Below are 20,426 nucleotides of genomic sequence, written 5' to 3' on the forward strand. Positions count from 1 at the left end.
TCCTCCTCGCCGATACTTTCCTCTTCCCACGCGAGCAGCGCGTCGCGAGAGGCGAGCGAGAACCGGGAGAGGGCAAAGTGCATTTCTCCCGTGTCTGCCCGGCTCCCGCAGCGGCGGCTGTGCGCGCACGAGATGTCCACCGGCTGCCGCTGCGTGCGCAAGCATGGGCGAAGCCATGGGCGAGCGCCTGCGAGAGAAGGTGGTAGCGTGTACTCCCCACAATTGTCAGCTGAGCGGGGTGGTGGCTCACACTCGACGTTGTCTACCAGCTGTGCTCGGGGCAAGGAGAAGCCAGAGAGTGGTTTTGCTCCAACAGCGAGGCAGTGAGGTTCAGCTATGATCCACCGGATATCAAATTGCGCTTGGGACAAAGACAGGCCAGCAAGCATCGGCGTGCCAGCATCCAAGCGGGGTGACTCCGATGCAGCACATGGCACAGTGAACGACGCTTGGGGCAAAGGGAGGCCAGCTAGCGTATTCGTGCCAGCACCTAAGCAGGGTAGCTCCGACACGACACATGGCACAGTGAACCGATGCAGCATGTTGGGCACAACTGCACTCGGGACAAAGAAGGACCAGTAACTGGCAGTGGCTATAGGACCAGGGTACACATCCAAGTGGTTGACATCACCTGGGGCGCTCCAAGGAAAGGATTGCTCCCAGTGGCCGAAAGAAGAGGGTCGCAAAGGCGAGCCTAGCTTGTACTCTCGGTCTCACCCACTTTGACGAACAATAAGTCCGTAACCAAGGGGTCTAGTAGAAACGAGGACCGTGAACCGATGCCATGCCAAAATTGAGTTGGGCGCCAGTTATGTGGAGATGCAGCTCAGTGCGACAGTGACAGTACTTACGGGCAAATGCTCACCGAAAGAGTGATTGAGTACGGGTACCCGCAGGCTAATTGGGACCGCTAAGCATGAGCACGAGAAGTAACCAACTCGTTGCGTGCCTATGAGCATCTGCCGCGACGATGGAGCTCTCAGCGCAAGAGAGCTCGGGAAGAGAGAGCGCACGGGCGCTGCCACTGCGGGAGCCAATCGGGGCGCGTCCTGGTGATATATGCTCAAAAAGTGACTCGACGCCCAAAGGGCAAACACGATTTGTACTGGAAATTAGCTGCGGCGCGTTGCCACTCGGGCGGTGGTTCTCCCAGATCGAGCTGGTGGAACAGGCACCTCGATGCCCACGAACCTTAAAGAGGTTGCCATCCGTCAAGGTGTGTCTCTAGTTTTTTCTGCCTCCAACACGGTTTTCTAAGCTGTGCCCTCGAATTTGCTGTGAAAGCTGACGAGGTTGCCCTACAATGCATGAGAAGCCCTTCGTCAAGTGCCCCAGATGTGTAGTTTATGCCATTCCTATGTTTTGCGGTTAAGTTAAGGACCGCACAAAGAGCAATGGAACGAAAAATCTTAGGACTAACGTTAAGAGAAAGGAAGAAAGAGGTGTGGATCAGAGAACAAATGGGGATAGCCGATATTCTAGTTGACATTAAGCGGAAGAAATGGAGGGCAGGCCATGTAATGCGTAGGATGGATAACCGGTGGACCATTAGAGTTACAGAATGGATACCAAGAGAAGGGAAGCGCAGTCGAGGTCGGCAGAAAACCAGATGGGATGATGAAGTTAGGAAATTTGCAGGCGCAAGTTGGAATACGCTAGCGCAAGACAGGGGTAATTGGAGATCGCAGGGAGAGGCCTTCGTCCTGCAGTGGACATAAAATAGGCTGATGATGATGATGTTTTGCGGTAAAGTGTATATCGGCCAAATCAAACATTGCGTCAACAACTGCTTAAGGAAACACGTGCAAAAATTGAGAACGAAAGAGGAGAAGGGCACACATAAGGTGGCCGTGCAGTTATGAGGCTCGTTTTTAGGAGACTACCATTCTAGGCAGGAGCGGCAACTTGCCCTGGAAGCCTTTTTTATCAAAAAGAACAGAGATTGCTGTACAAGTAAACTTCAGATCGCATTTCTTTTTTCAGAGTTCGACTTCTTGAGCAACAGCCATTGACCTACACGTGTTCTACCTTCGATGTGTCTATATTTTATTGTGTGCAGCAGTGCCAAGGTGATGTATAATGCTATTAAACAGTTGTGACTGTAGTGCTTATCTTGTCTTTTCTTCCCATGTGAGTTGTTTTGTTTGCACTAATTTTCGTCGTCAGCAATTAAAATTGGCATTTGGAAAAAATGAATAAACAGCTGGAAATCATGTTACTCGTGTCTCCGTCTTAATTTCAAGCCTCTGAAATACTACATGGAACGGGACACCAGTTCTCCTTAGGGGACCATGTGATGGTTAAATCAGTCAGGGGTGAAACGATCAAATGGTTTTGTGGAAGTTGCCAAGGTTGTGCCAATTGTCACTTTTTGGTGCCCATTCAGAACCGTGGAAGATTCGTGCATGCTGATAATTTGAGGCCCACGAGCTCTGTACAAAATTACGTGCCTGATGTGATTCATCAGGACTGGTCTGCTATCCCTAATAACATCCGATTTGAAGAAACAGGTGCTGGAACTGCTGATAACTGTGCCAATGGTGACTGTCAATCATAAGCAGGCTCTAAAAATGTTTATTGAAGAAGCACCTGGGTCCGATAACAACCAGTCAGGTGGATGTCTACGAGTGACATGGTGTTACTCACTCTAAACAGAAGGCCTTCTAGTATGCGCACTGTGCGGCAGTGCTTGTAGCATCTGGGCAAGGCGTAATGAGCTCAGAAGGATAGACATGCGGCATTTCTTCATCTTCTGAAACTTTGGTCAATGTTTCATGCTGTCGGCGACAAATGCAGAAACAGTGGCTTGGTGTGCTGCACTTGTAAACAGATACAGTGGAGGCCAGCTGAGGCAAGCAGCGGACATGTGGCAGTGCCCATGGTGGTGAGAAGGGTCTATACTACAAGGCGGAGGGACGTTGTGTCTGCACCCTGCTATGCACTGCAGTGTTCATCACTGAGGCTTGGCTTATACACCTGAGCCACATCCTTATGCAGTTAGTTCACTTGTTTTTTTACTTGTCCAATTATGTTACTCAATAAATGGAGTAAGCTCTGCTGTTTCACTTGTGCATGTCGTCCATTAACTTAACAGCTGAAATAAATTAAGCACTTTTGAATAGCATTCCAATGGTGTGGGCGCATGGGAGAATTGCTTCTGCTGCTATTCCTGTGCTTTAAGAATACACTACCTGGTTTGAAATTGCTGTACCTTTGATTTTCTACGATGCAACAAGAAGTTTCTCACCAAATGTGCACTTCACAGCTACAGTGTCCAACGAGAAATTAAATTGAAAACTCTTTGGTCCCATGTATTCCAAAGGGGCCAAGAAGAAGCTAAGGAGTACCCGAGTCGGCCATCGCTACTGTCAATGGCATAATCAAAGCATGTCAGGCACAGTACAAAGAAACCAGATAGAACTGACCCGCGAAAAGAAAGTAACCATGTGCATGCTGCAAGGCGCACACGTCTTCTGTGGTACTCTGCTGGCTGACGAAGCAATGCTCAGCTTACCACATTTCGCCTCACTTCTTTGCATTCCAATTATGCCATACGAGAGAAACTCACCCGAGACTGCCCGTACCAGTGTGCCAGAGACATGCTCAGCAGTACTATAGTGGTGCCATCTTAGGACATTGGTGTCAACTAGAGCACTATTCTTGAAACAAACATTTTACATATCTGTTAGTGCAAAGGTGTCTAAAGCAACAATCATAATTGTATATTTTTCTTTTCGTTATGTGAAGATAACGATGTAACACAACGTTTCTTGGGTGTTGTGGTTGAAGAAAGTATCATAAAATGTCATGTTAGCGTAACGCTACGCTATAACATGAGGTACACCTGGAACTTGTACCACACTAACTGCATACGTGAAAAAGTGTGGCTGCCGGTTGTCGTGGGGAAGCCACAATGGGACCACAGCTTCCACTACATGAATGTTAACTCTGTTTTGATCAGAAGCAGCATAGGTGTGAAAGGGTGTGCCTCTTTTTCATCTGCTTTTATTTTGTATTTGCAAGTTGAATCATTTTTGTTTGTTCGCATCAATTTTGAGAATTTCTTTTTTCATACACCTTGGAACCGAACCCACTGTGGTGTAGCACTTGGCAGTTAAAGTAATGTTGCACAGACCCTTTAAAAGCAATGGGTCGCTGCAATGAGGAGATGGGCAGGCAGCGCTACAAAAAATGCCTTGTGGAAAAACTGATGCCACGTTTTCCTTTGTGGAGTGTTATCATCATGAACACACCTTGTGAGTGTGAACACACCTTGCCACATCATGTGTGGCAAGTGCACACCTTGAAAGAAAACAAACGCATGCTGTCACTTTCATCCAAAGGAATACAGTTTCCAATAGACTAAGAAACTGCATTATGTCCCGAGAAGGCAACAAACGTGCCATGGAAGGTGGCTGCATGTTATCTTCCCTTACGTGAAAATGTGTTCACTAGAACATAAGCACTGAAACTAGAATAGACCAAAGTTGGAGCTTAACCACTTTCAACAAGAGAAGCCAAAATATTGCCCACCTTCTGCTCCCTCTGAGCCCCCTTAGGGAGTACGTGCTGCTTCTTCTCTGTGTATACACGCTGCCTGTCGGTAGGCATGCATCAGCTGGTTTGATGGCTCATCCCCCTCTTCCTCCTTTTCATCCAACTCTAGAGGGCACACAACACCACCACTCTTTTCACTATTTGTTTCAAAGACAAACTTCAAATGGAGGTTGAGGCAAGCTTCAGCCTGTATAGACATTGTTAAATTTCCGCCATGTTTGCACACAACAGTTCATGCATGCACACACGATTCCCTGTATAGATGCTATTCTGCGAGCAGTTTGGACTAATGGAACCACATGGCGTCACCAGAACTAGACACGCCTCGATCCATTTCTGGCCTTGCGTGAAGCCGAAATGCGGCTGGACGGATTACATACTCCATACAGCCTTTGTCAGCTGTGGAACGAGGTGTTTAGTGAGTAAATACAACAAATTGGTAGAAAAGCAATGCAGTGTGATTAGTTGTTTTAATTGTGCAGTGTATTGTCAAGCAACTGTGTCCTGAAAGGGGATGGCATCGACAAGCTGCGCTGGATGGATGTTGCCAGCTTGAGCTGCCTGGTACCGTTGTGGTCCTGGGTAAGCTGAGGGTGTGCTGGCCAAGCCTCTCAAGAGCCCTGTGCCCAGTGTACCATAGCCAGCCCGTTCCTATGCCCAGTGACGGGCATGCACCCTCTGCTGCTGTGATTGTCACATCAGTGTGGTTACCGAGCCATCAGTGTGTGCGATCATCCTGCCTTCATTGGATGTGGAATTCTGTGCTATCACCACCGTGCAGAACATTAACTTATCTACAGACTTGACTTAATTCATTTGTGTGTCTAGTTTAATGCATGCATCAGTTCATCGTATAGACTCATCTTTGAATCATACAATGTCTTTCTTTGCTCACTGAGCCATTTCTGAATGTCTGAGGCCTGGCAGCACAGCATCAATGATGTTGTCATTTGTACAAGCAGTGATGGGCCTATGAAAGTACGGATCTTACCTATGTCCATTGCTGCACAAAGATGGCCCACGTGCGAAGTGCAGCAAACAAACAAGCACCTCGATGAAAAAACTTCTGGCCCAGTCTTGGACAGATGTATGGTGGCCTACCAAGGTATACAGTTAAACCTGCTTATAACGAAGCTCCATATAATGAATTCCTGGATATAACGAAGTTTTTCTATTCCTCGCCGTTACTCCATAGAAGCACATGTATTTGAGACCTCTACCGTAAAATTCCGAGCAAGCGCCCCCTCAAGCAAGTCGAAATTACCGGCAAAGTTAGGGGGGGGGCGCTATCCCGGAACGGCATCAAAATTCAAGATGACAACGACAAAATTATCCCGCCAAAAAAAAAGAAGCGCAGTGGGAATGGCATTAAATTGTTATTGAATATGAACTTTTAAGCCAAAGATTTGTTAGTGGTGTTTATCACTCTCAAAACCCCCGAAAGAACTACAGAAAGAGCGCATCGATGCTGCACCGACGCGTCGCCGCGACGGCGAAAAATTATGTTCGTTAGAGTAAAGTGACGCGTAATGTTCACTTTATTAAAAACCATGTCCATGGTGAAACCTTTAGCACTAATGAGAGTTCCGATACAAGTCAAGCTCAGCTGCAGTGCGTGGCTACCGACGGCGGACAGCAAACCGCGGCTCGGCCATGCTCGCATTGCAGCTGGTGGCACCGCAAATATCAGCATGTTTTCTTCATCGTGTAAAATTATTGCGAGGAGAGGGTAAAGCGGCAACGACGGTAACAAAACATCGCTGCTTGGGAGCGTCGGCGGTTCGTTCTGAAGCGCCGTCTGCTACAGATTCGAAGTGAACTGGAAAAGGCCTAGCGACGATATTGGTGGCAAGTGGTCACGTCGCTGTGCCGCAGGGAAATCCTCTGTGCCGTGTGAGAGGCAGATCTCACCATCGGCCAGTGGTCCGTGAACTACAGACCGCCATCTGCGGTTCCCCCGATGCGCACGTGTGCCCACAGGGGCGCCCGGGTACAACCATGATTCGATGAAAGGGCTCATCGGGGCACCCAGATGCGCACTGGTGCGATTTGCCGAATTTGCCATTATTTTCGTGGACTGGATGTGGCAGGCCAGTGTTGGTGCGGAGCAGGGAGGGGGGGGGGGGGGGGGGGCTTTCCAGAACGGTGCGGAAATTTGAAATTAGCAGTGAAGATAGGGGGGGGCTCTTGCACAGGTGGCGGCGCTTGTTCGGAATTTTATGGCACGTAACGAAGTGGCAGCGGGAGACCCCATCAAAATAGTGAATTTTCCCCGCCGACAACCTAGAGATTTTGCCCCAAATTTTGTCATTTTTGTGAAAGCAGCAACCGGAAGCACCTTCTCCGCCGCGATGGAATGCGAAGCGGCGGCGTCGCGCTTGGCGCGCTCGAATTCATGGCGACTGCGCGGCGAGAGCGAGTGCATGTGTGCGTGCGTACGAGCGTGTGCGAGGCGGGCCTGCATCCCTCGACCGGCGATCTTGCCGCCGCGGGCGTGACCTTTCCCCCTCCCTTCATTCAAACCTGACCCTGCCACTTGCTGCAGCTGGCCTAGCCGCCAAGCCAGCACTCTCCTTTTCCAGTTGATGAGCCCAGCGCCCGTAGCTTCGACCATGTGCTGTAGTATGTGTGCTTCGGCATTAGTCTACCAATTTAGTTAAACAGCGAATGTTTACAAGTTTATAAGGCCGATAAAACTACTATTCTTACTTCATATAGCTGTCTGCTAATTTGCTGTCGCAATCGATGCTTCACTTTTCGGACGAAACTGGGACTTTTTTGTTCATCGCAACTTTAGTGTATTGGGAGTAAATCTTGAGCAATAGTTGTATTTCTGTATGAAAGCATGAGGTGCGCGGCACTGCAAAGGATTGTTTTCCTCTCTTTTGGTCACGGAAAATGGGTGGCGCATTACAATCGAGGGCGCGTTAGAATCGAGTAAATACGGTAAGCGTATCTTTCCGAATTTTCGTGCCGACCCTGCATATAACGAAATCCTCTTTATAACGAAGTTTTTCGGGAATTTGTATTTCGTTAGGTTTAACTGTAGTTAGGCCAAGCTTGCCGACACAGCTTGGCATACCTGCCAACCTCAAGACTTTCAAATTCGTAAACGTGCGACCGGGGGGGGGGGGCATGGGAATTCTGCCGAGTACAGCTTCAAACACACTTGGAAGTACTGATAGAGTCTAGTACTGACGAGGCTTCGAGCACGCCATCACACTACACGGCTGCTACAGCTACGAAATACTGGCATGCCGGAGTCGCACTGCGCCCGATGCAGCAGCATGTCGCACAAAAAGAAAAACAAAAAGCAAGGCCCACAAAACAGGTCATACTCGCGAAAAAATACTAGCGAAGATGACAGGCGAGACGACAAGCTGGGCGACAAGCACCTCCAATACAGAAACTATGCCTGCCGCATCGACTAGAAATCGCCGTCGTCTCTCGGGGCGCCACTTACGTGGGTCTCTATGTTGAGAGTAACGACAACCAGTGACTTCCGGCCGTCGTCAGGTCATCCAACAACCCGATGACGAAGGCAACGTCACAGAGTGAAAAATGTCCTTACTCTGCGGACAATAAAGGTTACGGCGCACCCCCCCCCCCCCCCCCAATCTTTATGCGCCCCCATGTAAGTGGCGCCTCCGCCCACCAACGGTGTGACTTTATTAGTAATGTAAAAAATATATTTCGCAAATATAACCACTTTTAGGTAAAAATTGGGCCGACATTCGTAAAATTGTAAGACGGGTTCAAATTTGTACACTTTACGGAAAATTCGGAAGAGTTGGCAGGTATGGCTTATGGACTGACACTGGCTGAATACAGTATAGACCACTTATAACGTAACCGCTTACAGTGCAGGACCGGATATAATAGGGTCTTTTCAGACTCCCGTTAATTTTCCCATAGCACTCTATGTATACGCGTATCGCTTATAGTGCAGTTGCGGGACACGAAATACGGTTACAGTGCGGCTGCCTGGAAGTTCGGCAGTCAACCGAGATGCAAACGCTCCCCTCAAGCCACAAATACCGTATTTACTCGAATCTAATGCACACTTTCTTTCCGAAAAACAGGTCCAAAAATTGCATGCGCGCGTTAGGATCGAGTACGACCCTAAATCTGCGTTACCATATAGCCGTCGGCATTTCAAGATGGCCACCTTGCACGCGCGTCGAGCCTAGCGACTCTGGAGCCTAGCTACCGTAGCTTCCTCCATGTGCTGCAGTACACGTGTTTAGGCAATAGTCTACCGTCTGTCTTCACGTTCTCTGCATCTGTTCTATCAGCATAAAGTACCGACTTCATCATGATACCGCATTTAAAAGGAAAGTGATCATGTGTGCGGAAACGGACGGAAATCAGGCCGCTCACGGGCGTTCGGAGCATTCCAAACTTGCGTTCGGGACTGGCGCAAAGAGGAGAGAACTTTCGGCAGCAAAGCAATGCGGAACAGTTTCAGTGGACCGAAGCAGGACGTAATCTGCGACGATCCACTTCGGCGATACGATCGCCTTGGCCCTATCTTGAAAGCAATCTGCGATGGGGAAAGTCCGCCGCACGCAGTGTTTCTCCGCTTATAGGTCGCGTGGAAGCGATAGGCATGATAGCACGAAGGTCAATTCGCTCGCCACGCTTCGTCACTCGAGTGTTTTGACAGTTCGTTCCGCGGTCAACAAGCGAGATGTGTTCATGTTTGCTTGTACGCGCATGACACCGTGCTTGTTAATTTATTTAGTAAGCGAATACGGAACATAGAGCATGGTGACAGCGACGGAAGAAATTAGTCTGGAGTGTCTATTATAGCATAAAATAGTTGTTTTGGTTATAGTGCGGTACCGCTTATATTGCGGATATTCGCAACTCCGGCGACTTATGTTATAAGCGGTCTACACTGTACCAAGTGTGACCATCAGCCCTGCGCTTGTGTGCACAGCCGGGCCAGATGAACATCATAGTGGGGGGCATGAACTGCACTGACTGGCTTGAGTCATGTGCATCGTTTATTACGGAAGCAACAGTTGCACCCTCACGCATATAGTGATGTGGTTTACACATCTCTCCCGCTCTTAACAAAACAAGTAAAGACCATGAGTTAAATAACAAATGTACATACTTTTAGAGCGCAGCTCTTAGGCGCCCGTTCCTGCGGTGACCATTAGTGTCGGTGGCGTAACCAAGCAATGAGCACAGTGAAAGATGAAAGTGAACGTGGAGTGCAGCGGGAGATGAAAGAGGTGCAGAGGAAAGCGAGAGAGGAGGCGGGAAGCGGAGGAGGGCATGGCAAAAGCATGAGAAGAAAAGCGACGATGGCTCTCGGATGGCACCAGCGCATGCTCGGTTGGTGGCTTCACCCACACATCACCATTAGCAAGGCAGTCATTTTGCTCCACTATTTTTGTGCCGCACAAAACAGATTGTTCGCGCAAGCCAATAATCGCGAACCGCATATAGAGCTGCACACAAATTTCGCAATAGGAGTATTGTAATCATTGGTGAACTTTTTATTTTTTACAGCGGAACGCTGTAATGGTTTGCATATTCCTTCCTGGCCCTGCGGTGTTCTTTGCACACTCTGTGGTTGAGATTCTTCTCAAATGCATGCACCAGGTACTTGGTGCTGAATGACATAACTGGACTTTGGAGTCAATTCAGAGTTTGACTCAGTGCTGGAGCCCGAGTTACTGTCCATTGACTGGGTTCTGCTTCCGGCCAGGCACTGGTCTGCAGGTGAGACGTGATCCTCATGGCGGCTCCAAGGAGGCCCATCTTCAAGCTGCATTTCTACTGAAGAATTACACTGCCTTATGACTATTGCAGGTACCCACCTAGGGCCTGGGTGGAAATTTCTGGCATAAACCTGATCGCCAGGTTGAGTGTAGATTCAAGGTTTCACCTTTTGGTCGCATCTGATTTTCATTTCAACTGCTTTTGTAAAACTGTTGACTGCAAGTCTGGTCGCAGAAGGTCTATTGCAGTCTTCAGTTTGCGTTCCATCAGTAGCTCAGATGGGCAGTGTCCCGTGACTTCTTGTGGCATCGACTTAAATGTTAATTAATAGTACGCATGATTTCCGTTCACACATCTCTATAGCCAGCCTTCAATTTCTTTTCATCGTTTGGACTGCCCGTTCTGCAGCTGCTGAATGCTGGGTGGTAAGGAGGCACCAACATCTGGCATTCCTCTTCGAAAATGCTCACTTATGAATGTGGGTTCATTATCAATGTCCGGCAGCCCCTGGCTAGCAACTCAATACTAGTGGCTTCTGCCGAAACCAGAAAAACCTCAATCCACTTTGAGGAATCTACTGCAATCAAGCATTGTGCCAATCCCACAACTCAATGTTATGTGAAGCAAAGATATGCCAAGTGAATCGACGTGATGCAATGTTGGTACCTATTATATTTACCTGGCTATCAGCATTGCTTGGGGTCTTGCAACCAGATGATAAACATATTGTGTAAACTGAGCAGATGTGTGTGTGGGCCGCAAGCGTACGTGTGTGACGTCAGCAGCACGACGTCGACCACGTCGAAGGCAGCAAAGGCACATCTACGCCGGCTGTTCAACGCAGGCTAACAACTGTTGGGTTCAATATGGGTAGCAGATGAGCATAAACAAGAGAAACACAGTTTGTGATGTCATTATCAACTGCGTGTTTTACAGTCGTACGCACTTATGGCTATGTCATGTGGTGTATGTTAAAACAATGATTGCATTTGAACTCCGGCGAAGAAATGTTAAAACATAATTAACTTAGGCGATCATGAAGTTCGTACAATATCTCAGAGTTCTTATGTAGTATAAACTACAATGAAGTGTGGGGATGTGGACCAATCCCAGAAATAGCGCAGTTTAATACGGCGCATAATAGTGCAAGCTGTCACGTGGTGTATGTGCGAGCGTTTAAAAGGGTTGGCTGTCTATGGAACAAGAGAAGTATGCGTGCGATCGTGGCCTAGTAGTTAAAGCACGGGTCTACAGCAGATTCCGCCATCATTATTTTCTTTTATTAAAGCGAGACGGGAACCTACCTACACCAAAGTGCAAAGAATGAAGCCAAAGAATGCTTCGCATTAAAGAAAATATTGTTCTGGTATGGCCCATAGTCACGTGGGTCTGACCTCTTTGGAAGTGGCTGTGCTGCACGCTGCTGCCCCTGGCAGGATGCAGCATGTTTCAACTGTTGCTGCAATGTCACCATCTAGTGATGGCCACCAACGTGGCTTTTTGTCAAGATTTCATCTTTTTGACCCTACTGGATGGCCTCGCGAAGCAGTTTCAAGACTTGACTTTGCAAGGCTGCTGAAAAATCACCCACGCATCCCACAGCACACTGCTTGCCCCTTCCACACACATCTCCTAGGTGTTTCCTCCTTATCCAAGCCGCAGCTTGTTTGCCCCGTCCTCAACTTTTTGACAACGTTGGCGTGGCCTCTGCAACAACATGGACAACAGCACCGGGGGTACACCCTTGCAAGCACCTCAGCTGTCTTCAGTCTGGAGAGGATCAAATCTATCAGCATTCATGCTGGGCCCCGGCCTATAGCTGAGGATAGTGGGAAAGGAGTAAAGTTCATCGTACACTCTTGGAGAACACCCCATCACGATTTTCTTCCAGATTCGAAATGCCAACCCCACCAATATTGTCTAACTTGGTGATGCCAATCACATGGGCCTCCTTGTCCAGTTAATATAATTCATTTCAGCTCAACTAAACTTGGTGATGCCAAGGCAACAGACGTACTCCAGAGAGTTGCCACGTGCCAGGAGCTGCCAAGGACATATGTTGATGCATCACAAATCAGACTTAGCTGGATCAAAATGTTAGGCAAGCATAGATAGCTCTGTAGCTCCTTTACGATCTGCAGAGCTGGGGCTGCTAGTACAGCCTCTGTCTAGAACAGGTTTGGACAAAGACCCGCTGCACTGATGATGTGGCCCAAGTAATCCACTTCTGGAAGAAAAAACTTTTACAGCTTCAGTCGCAGCCCTGCATCTCTGGGTCGTTCCAGAACTTGGCACACAATTGCCCGATTGACGGTCATGCACACCAGTTACGAGAATGTCATCAAAGGACACAGTCACATGGTCGGGGTCATGCAGAAGGTTTTCCAACTCTCTCTGAAATAAAACTCGAAAAGGTAGTCTGGTAAATTGATACAAGCCCTTGGGGTGTTGATTGTGACATACTTGAGAGCATCTCGAAGGTCAAGTTTCGTGAACTTGACGCCTCCCGTTGGTCTGGTGAACAGTTCTTCTATGCGGAGAATCGGGTATGTTTTCAGTACCGTGAGTGGATTATCAGTGCTTTAAAATCACACACAACCATCCCTTTTCAATGCAGTGACTGACGGTGTGGCCCATTGTGGCAACTTAACCGGCTGGATGATTCCTTCGTATTCCATTCTCTGTGGTTCTTGAAATACCTTATCCTGCAGTGCAAACAGGACTGCTCAGGGCTTCGGGAATCTCGGCTTTGTGTTTTCCCGAATGGTAATTTGGGCCGCGACATTATGTACTCAGTCAAGACTCGATGAAATTGCTTTACTGTATCTTCCACTGACGCTACCTTGTTGACATCCTCTGGCTTGGCGATACTCAGCTGAGACTCTAGCATCCAGCTTCAACAAAAAGTGTCGAGCAATGTCTCTTGACAACAAACAATAGCAAAATGCCCTCTCAACCGGGCCCTCACAGTTGCCCACACTTCCCCGTGATGGGCGTCATGTCGCCAAAGACACTCCGGAGCTCTGATACCATTTCTATTGCGACATCCATCTCGACACGGGTCGGCTCCCAGCCTTTTCAAGCGCGGCCGTGGGCCACACACCTCTTGCTCGTCTACATTGTGCACTTGCCGAGTGCACATTGCTTGCTTTGCACACTCTGGGCTGTGGGGAGCACACGCTGCCACCTTCTCCCGCGGGCGCTCGCCCGTCGCTTGCGAACGGAGCGCACGCGGCGGATCGGGCGGACATCTCGTGCAGCACAACGCGCGCCGCGGGAGCGGGCGGAACGGGAGAAGTGCACTTTGCCCTCTCCCGGTTCTCGCTCGCCTCTCGCGATGCGCACGCCCATGCGGGAAGAGGGAAAGTATCCGGCGGGCGAGGAGGACACTCCCCTCACGTAAAGGTAAAAAGATAAAAGAGCGCGACCGAGAGACCCCCGGGTCTCTCTCACCTCGCTTGACCTAACTGCCCGGACGGATTTTACCTGCTGAAAGCCGTGAGTGACCTCGTTGGCGTGACTACCACACGCGACGAGGCAAGCCTATTTATTAGTTGTTATACAGAGCGGACTTCCCTATGCAAGTGTGTTTTATTGCTGACAGCAATAAACGTTGTTGAGTTGACTCGCTTGTTGCCTTATTCGCCCGAACCCTGCGTAGCTGCGATTACACGCGCTACGGGTTGGGGAAGACCCCCACAGGGCAGATGCATTTGTAGCCACACTGCTGCTGAATTTGCAGCGGCAGGCTGGTTGATTCTTTCTACAATGAAAACAGCTATTAGAAATATTTCCTGAGTGATCTTTGAGTAGCAGAGACAGTACAGAAAAGGAACTGCTTCTGAAAAACTTCACTAGAGAAATTAAAGAACTAAAATACCAAATAAAATGACACATGAGCTGGACAAAACCCCTATGAGACTTATTAACAAAATGGGGTCACAAAAGCAAAGGAGTGTTAAAATAGGACAAGAAATCCCAGAAGTTTGCAGCAAAGTAGAATGACTAATTTACAGAGAGTAAGAGAACCAAAATAAATCCCACAGAATAATCGCAGTCCTATCAATAGTATACAAGTTAACAATACAAGTCACAGAACTGACTCAAATATTCCAGGACAGGCAGGCAGCTAGATTTCATAGGAAATAAGGTGTTTGTTATGGAAATAGCCATGATAAACAAAAGATGAAGCCATCCTAGACAAAGATTTGATCAACAAGCTATTGTTTATCTACTGGTGATCAAATGTAGCCTTACTGCACTTTAGCGACCCACGTGGCCAAGGAGGTTTGCACCAGTGTTGCGCGTGCTCGCAACTGCTCTGTATCTAATATGGCAAAATTAAATACGAACAGTACATGCTGCGTTTGCTACACACCTTTTAACTGCACAGGAAATACAACACACAAGCGAACTACCCACACCTTAATGAATCTCGTATAATGTGCGATGAGAAGCGAGGATGCAAAAAGAGAGATGCCAAGCCCTTTGTGCCCTAGTGCAGTGAAAATGTACAAAATCCACTCACACAAAACATTCCCCACCTAACTATCGGCCCATTTCTTTAACCAGTATACCATGCAAAATTTTCAAGCATATTCTTTTTCTCATATTGTCAACTCCACTTCTTGGAAGCAAACTCGTTTTATTGCGATAGCAATTATATGGACACTCAAAAGCAGATTTTGCCGTCGGCGTGCCGTCGCCGTGAGGTTCCGTATGACGTCATTTGGAGAAGAAATCGTCGCCGAACGCTGTATGTGCGAGTGAAAGGGCGCGAGGGGCGCGTCTTTCACGGGGAGTGAACGCACGGTGGAGAACAAACGCGCGTTCTGCGCCGTGCTCGCTTAAGGGCTGCAGAAGTAGGCGTCTCTTTTCTCCTTTACAATCACCATATATGTAGAGCAAACGCGCCTTCTTCCGACGCGCGAGAAGCCGTGGGGGAGGGGGAGGGAGGCGACGTTTAGCTGCGGCACCAAGTGCCTATTTATATCAGAGGCTCCGGCAACAGTCACCAACGCCGCACGCATTTTGAGCGAACGCGGGCAAAACGCCGATGGCGTCGACAACAGTTCGGCGTGTTGCCGATGCTGCTGCATGTCCAAGTTTATACAGCTGATAAAGCTAATATCATTACTCCGTATGGACGCCTACGAGCGGTACCGGAGCTCCGGTGTCACCCCTTACGAACAATAAAAGTTACTCATCACTCATACTCCGTATAGCTCTCTACAAGTTTGCTATCGCAATTGATGCTTCGCCTTTCAGGTGAAACTGCGACCACTTTGTTTTTCTCAATTTCAACACAGCTCCGTAAAACATATTCTTGCGACACCCAACTAGTATCGTTCACGCATAAACTGAACCTAGTACAGTATAGACCACTTATAACGTAACCGCTTATAGTGCAGAACCAGATATAGTGCAGTCTTTTCAGCCGGCCCGGTGCCAGCTCCCCGAAGTTTCGTTTTCTGCCGTTATCGGGAAGGGGGCGTTTGCCGGCGTGGGTAGTTTCGTTGGCCGGCCAGGGACAGCGCCGCTGCATCCCTCTGCGCCGTAGCCGCAGTGTGCAAGGTCACCACGTGACTAGAAAGTAGAGGAAGCATAAAGGAGAAAAAAGGGTTCACTGCCATTTTCTACGCGTGGCTGAGACGTCGGCACGTACACGATGTTCCAGCGCAACGCAGAATCGGCGACCTTGCCATTTGAGAGAGGGTGAAATGTCCGCCGCGTTTTTTTTTTCTTTTGTTTTTTTTTGTTTTTTTTTTGGTTTGTTCGCGCTCGACATTGAGGGGTCTCCCCTAAGCTTTTACTCTATGGCGGTGCCGGAGCAATGCCGGTCGGAGGCGCCGCCGCGTGATTTGGTTCGAATTAACGAGATTCAACTGTAAATTGAATGGAAACGTTCTAGCCGCATTCCTCGACTGTCGCATACGCGTGGCGGCTCGGTGCACATGTTTTGCATATGTGCGGGCCTTGAAAATTGTTGCTTTGGTAATAGTGCGGTACCGCTTATAGTGCGGATTCGTGGCTCCGGCGACATAGGTTATAAGCGGTCTACACTGTACTTAACTGCTCTTAAGTAGCAGACTTAATTTTTTTAGACTTTGCAAAAGTGTTGATAAAGTGTGTCCAAATTTATTAATCTACAAACTGCACCAATTAAAACTTGATCCCAAAATTCTGTACTGGCTTGAAGTTTTCCTCACTAATCGCTCACAATCTGTTTCAGCTAACGAAATAACCTCGAATCTGAGTCCAGTTTGTTCAGGTGTACCACAAGGCTCAATGCTTGGACCTCTCCTGTTTCTCATTTATATTAACGACTTACCTTCCTGCGTTTCATCTCAAGTTCACATATTTGCTGACGACTGTGTAATTTTCACCAAAATAACTTGCGATGACGATGTCATCAGGCTTCAAGCTGACCTTAATGCTGTTCTTTTCATGGTGCAATTTGTGGTTAATGGAATTGAATCCGAACAAGTGTAAATTCATGCGTGCATCTAGAACTACCAACGAACTACCTGTGTACTACCTTAATAACGCTCACTTAGATCTGGTAACAACTTACAAGTACATTGTAGACCGCTTATAACGTAAGTCGCCGGAGTCGCGAATATCCGCACTATAAGCGGTACTGCACTATAACCAACGCAACAATTTTAAAGGCCCGCACATATGCAAAACATGTGCACCGAGCCGCAACGCGGTATGCGACAGTCGAAGAATGCGGCTAGAACGTTTACATTCAATTTACAGTCGAATCTCGTTAATTCGAACCAAATCACGCGGCGGCGCCTCCGACCGGCATTGCGCCAGCACCGCCATAGAGCAAAAGCTTAGGAGAGACCCCTAAATGTCGCGCGCGAACAAAAAAAATAAAAAAACGCTGCGGAATTTTCACCCTCTCTCAAATGGCAAGGTCGCCGATTCTGCGTTGTGCCGGAACATGCGTGTACGTGCCGACGTCTCAGCCACGCTACCGTAGCCACGCGTAGAAAATGGCAGTGAACCCTTCTTTCTCCTTTATGCTTCCTCTACTTTCTAGTCACGTGTTTACCTTGCAAGCTGCGGCTACGGTGCAAAGGGAAGCAGCGACGCTGTCCCAGGCCGGCCAACACCTGCGTCCCGATAACGGCAGAAAACGAAATTTCGGGGAGCTGGCGCCGGGCAGGCGGTAGTGGCGGCGCCTGCACGGCGGCGGGGGCGCACGGTGACAATCGAAAGTGAGGGAGGTTCGAGGGAGGGCGAGGGGAGCCACCGAAGCGGCGGAGTTGCCGAGGCGAAGTCTACTTCCCTGCCGCCCTCCTCCCTCACATTCCACGGTCTCTGCGTGCGCCCTTCCCGTGCTGTGCCGGCGCTGCCCGCTCCCTGAAGTTTCGTTTACTGCCGTTATCGTGAACCGAGCATTGGCCGGCCTTGGCAGTTTCGTGGCCCTCACTCGCTATGCGTGCCGGGATATTTCACGACTCGCACTCAAGGTTCTGGTTTCAGCCTCACTGGCTGTTCCTTCGCACCACGTGCCCTTCTCCTCCACTTCGTCTCTCTTTCTTCCTCGACCACTCCTTGGGGCGCACGTTTCAGGGGAGCGTTGGCCGTCTCCGCTGACTTCCGTACTCCCAGGCAGCCGCACTGTAAGCGGTATTTCGTTTCCCGCAACTGCACTATAAGCGATACGTGTATACATGGAGTGCTATGGGAAAACTAACGGGAGTCTGAAAAGACCGCACTATATCCAGTCCTGCACTAAGCGGTTACGTTATAAGTGGTCTATACTGTATCTTGGTCTTCACATCATATCCGATCTCACTTGGAATACCCACATCGCGCATATCATAAGTAACGTTAACCGAAAGCTAGGATACTTACGACGCAACTTTCCAATGCACCTTCTTCCTTAAAATTACTCCTTTATAAAACTCTAATACGACCCAGGCTTGAGTATGCCGCGTCAATTTGGGATGCAGGTCAAATAAACCCAATGCAGTCATTGGAAATGGTTAAGAATAACTGTACTCGTTTGATTCTTTTCAATTTTAGCAGAACCACGAATATCAGTGCCATGAAATCTAGCCTTAACTTACCATCCCTGTCATCCCTTCACAAAATGTGCTGCCTGTGTCTTTTTCATAAGTTATTTCTTCACCCGCTGTTACGCAACAAACTTATCTCCCCGCCTCCGTATGTATTATCACCTAGACTAGATCATAAGGTCAACATAGCTTCATGCAGATCCAACGCTTTCTTGCAGTCATTTGCACCGCGCACTTCCAAAGAGTGGAATCGCCTTCCTGCCTCGACGGCCACCATCGCAGATCACCAATTACTGAAGAACGTTATAGCTAATACTGTGTAACTACGAACATTTTTCTTTTTTGCATATTTCAACGTGTATTCACGAATGTCATAGCTAACTTTGTATATCTAGGTGTCATTTGTCTTTTGTACATATATTGTTTTGCGCTATATCTCCAGTTTGTTGAATTTACCCATTTTGCTTGTAAACCACTCCCCTCTATAATGCCGTAATGGTCCTGAGGGTATGCTAAATAAATAAATAAATAAATAAATAAATAAATAAAATAAATAAAAAGGGAAGGACGAGCACTGCCTAACAAGTGAAGTTTGTTAAGAAAAAAAAATGTAAAGCGTCGAAAACCACTTGCACCGCTCCTTTCGCTTACGAAATCACACTCTCTTGTGGAAAAGCCTACATTGGGCAGGCTGACAACTGTGTGAACGTGTCACCACAATGATACTTTCAAGAAAACGCCTACCTCCCATCTTTCAGCACACCATAAAGCACGTGTTGTAAGCCTTTCTTCGATCAAACTAAGATCATCATCAAACAAAACAAAAAGACAACAAAGCTTGTGAACCTGCAGAAGCCTTTCACATACAAAAGATGCTTGATGATGGCATATCAGAGCTGTTATCTCGTTGCCAGATGGAGATGCGAATGCTTGGTGATTGTGATGATGTGGATAGTGGCGTGTGGTGGTGACTACAAGAAGAAAGTGTGTGACAAGCCAGCTTGAAGTGATGGTGATTGTATGGAAGCAGCAAGAAGAGAATTGGTGATGATAATAACGAAAGACGACCACGTGCCACAAACAAGAAAGTGGCATGAGAGCACGAGAGCACGCAGAGTGTGAGAGCGAGCAGCAGCCTCGAAAGTCAGCTCGCAGAACGGAAGTTCAAGGCTCGGGTACCGGGGACCGGCTGTCCTGCTACCGTGCGGACTGGTCGGAGATCCAGAGCGTGGCTGGGCTAAGCGGGTTATGGCGAAATGACCCGCTTACTACAATGCCCCCATGCCGCATTATCGGTTATAAATTAAAGTCTGGCTAATGGGTGTCCGTGCTGAAAGGTAATGGAATGCGAAATCCTTGACAAGAAAAATAAAAAAAAATCACAGCATATCCACGAGTGAATGATGATGAGTGGGCGAAGCACCGGGGGATCATTCAGGTAAACCACAGCTACGGACGAGAGATAAAGAGAGCGCGCATCGGGAACGAGAGAGAAAGAGAGCGTGCTTCGGGAACGAACGCCCTTGTGCAATGCAGCGCCCCTAGCTACGGACGAGAAAAAGAGCGCGCGACGGGAACGAACGCCTTGTGCACCGCAGCGCACCTAGCTACGGACGAGAGAGAAAAACGCCGGAAGCATTCTCCGGAAGCCGGAAGCTGGCTTCCGGAACCGGAAGCGGAACCAGAAGCGGAAACGGAAGCGGAACCGGAAACGGAAGCAGAAGTCGGCTTCCGGTTACTATACATAACATATATATGTATATGCGTATACATACATACATAGCGGTCTCCATGCCAACCAGAGCTACGTACTTCTAGTGAAGACTTCATAAAACTACATGCGGCGTCTCTATCACGTACGGACACACAATGCCATCTTTTGAGCAATTCATTAACTAGAGGTGGCTACATTACTACTACTACTACTACTACTACTACTATACTACTACTACTACTACTACAGAGGAGGGAACGACCCATACCCTAAGGAGCTTCGCCCCTAAAAACGAAATTCGAGCCACTACTTGCCGCCGTGCACAGCTTTCTCTGTGTCGCCAGCCTCACATGGCTATCTCCCGTCCCCCTTCCACCCTCCGA

At 48.4% G+C, this 20,426-nt stretch overlaps 1 protein-coding gene across 1 annotated transcript in view; it reads right to left on the reverse strand.

The window, feature by feature from the left end:
* LOC119435114 (spliceosome-associated protein CWC27 homolog) overlaps positions 1 to 20,426 on the reverse strand; it is a 60,542-nt gene that overhangs the window by 35,441 nt on the left and 4,675 nt on the right. The window contains exon 2 of the mRNA XM_037702056.2: positions 4,534 to 4,662. Coding sequence (XP_037557984.1) covers positions 4,534 to 4,611 — 78 coding nt within the window. The 5' untranslated portion in view covers positions 4,612 to 4,662. The remainder of the gene's footprint in view (positions 1 to 4,533; positions 4,663 to 20,426) is intronic.

This window comes from Dermacentor silvarum, unplaced genomic scaffold (genome assembly GCF_013339745.2).
Source record: "Dermacentor silvarum isolate Dsil-2018 unplaced genomic scaffold, BIME_Dsil_1.4 Seq462, whole genome shotgun sequence".
NCBI lineage: Eukaryota > Metazoa > Arthropoda > Arachnida > Ixodida > Ixodidae > Dermacentor > Dermacentor silvarum.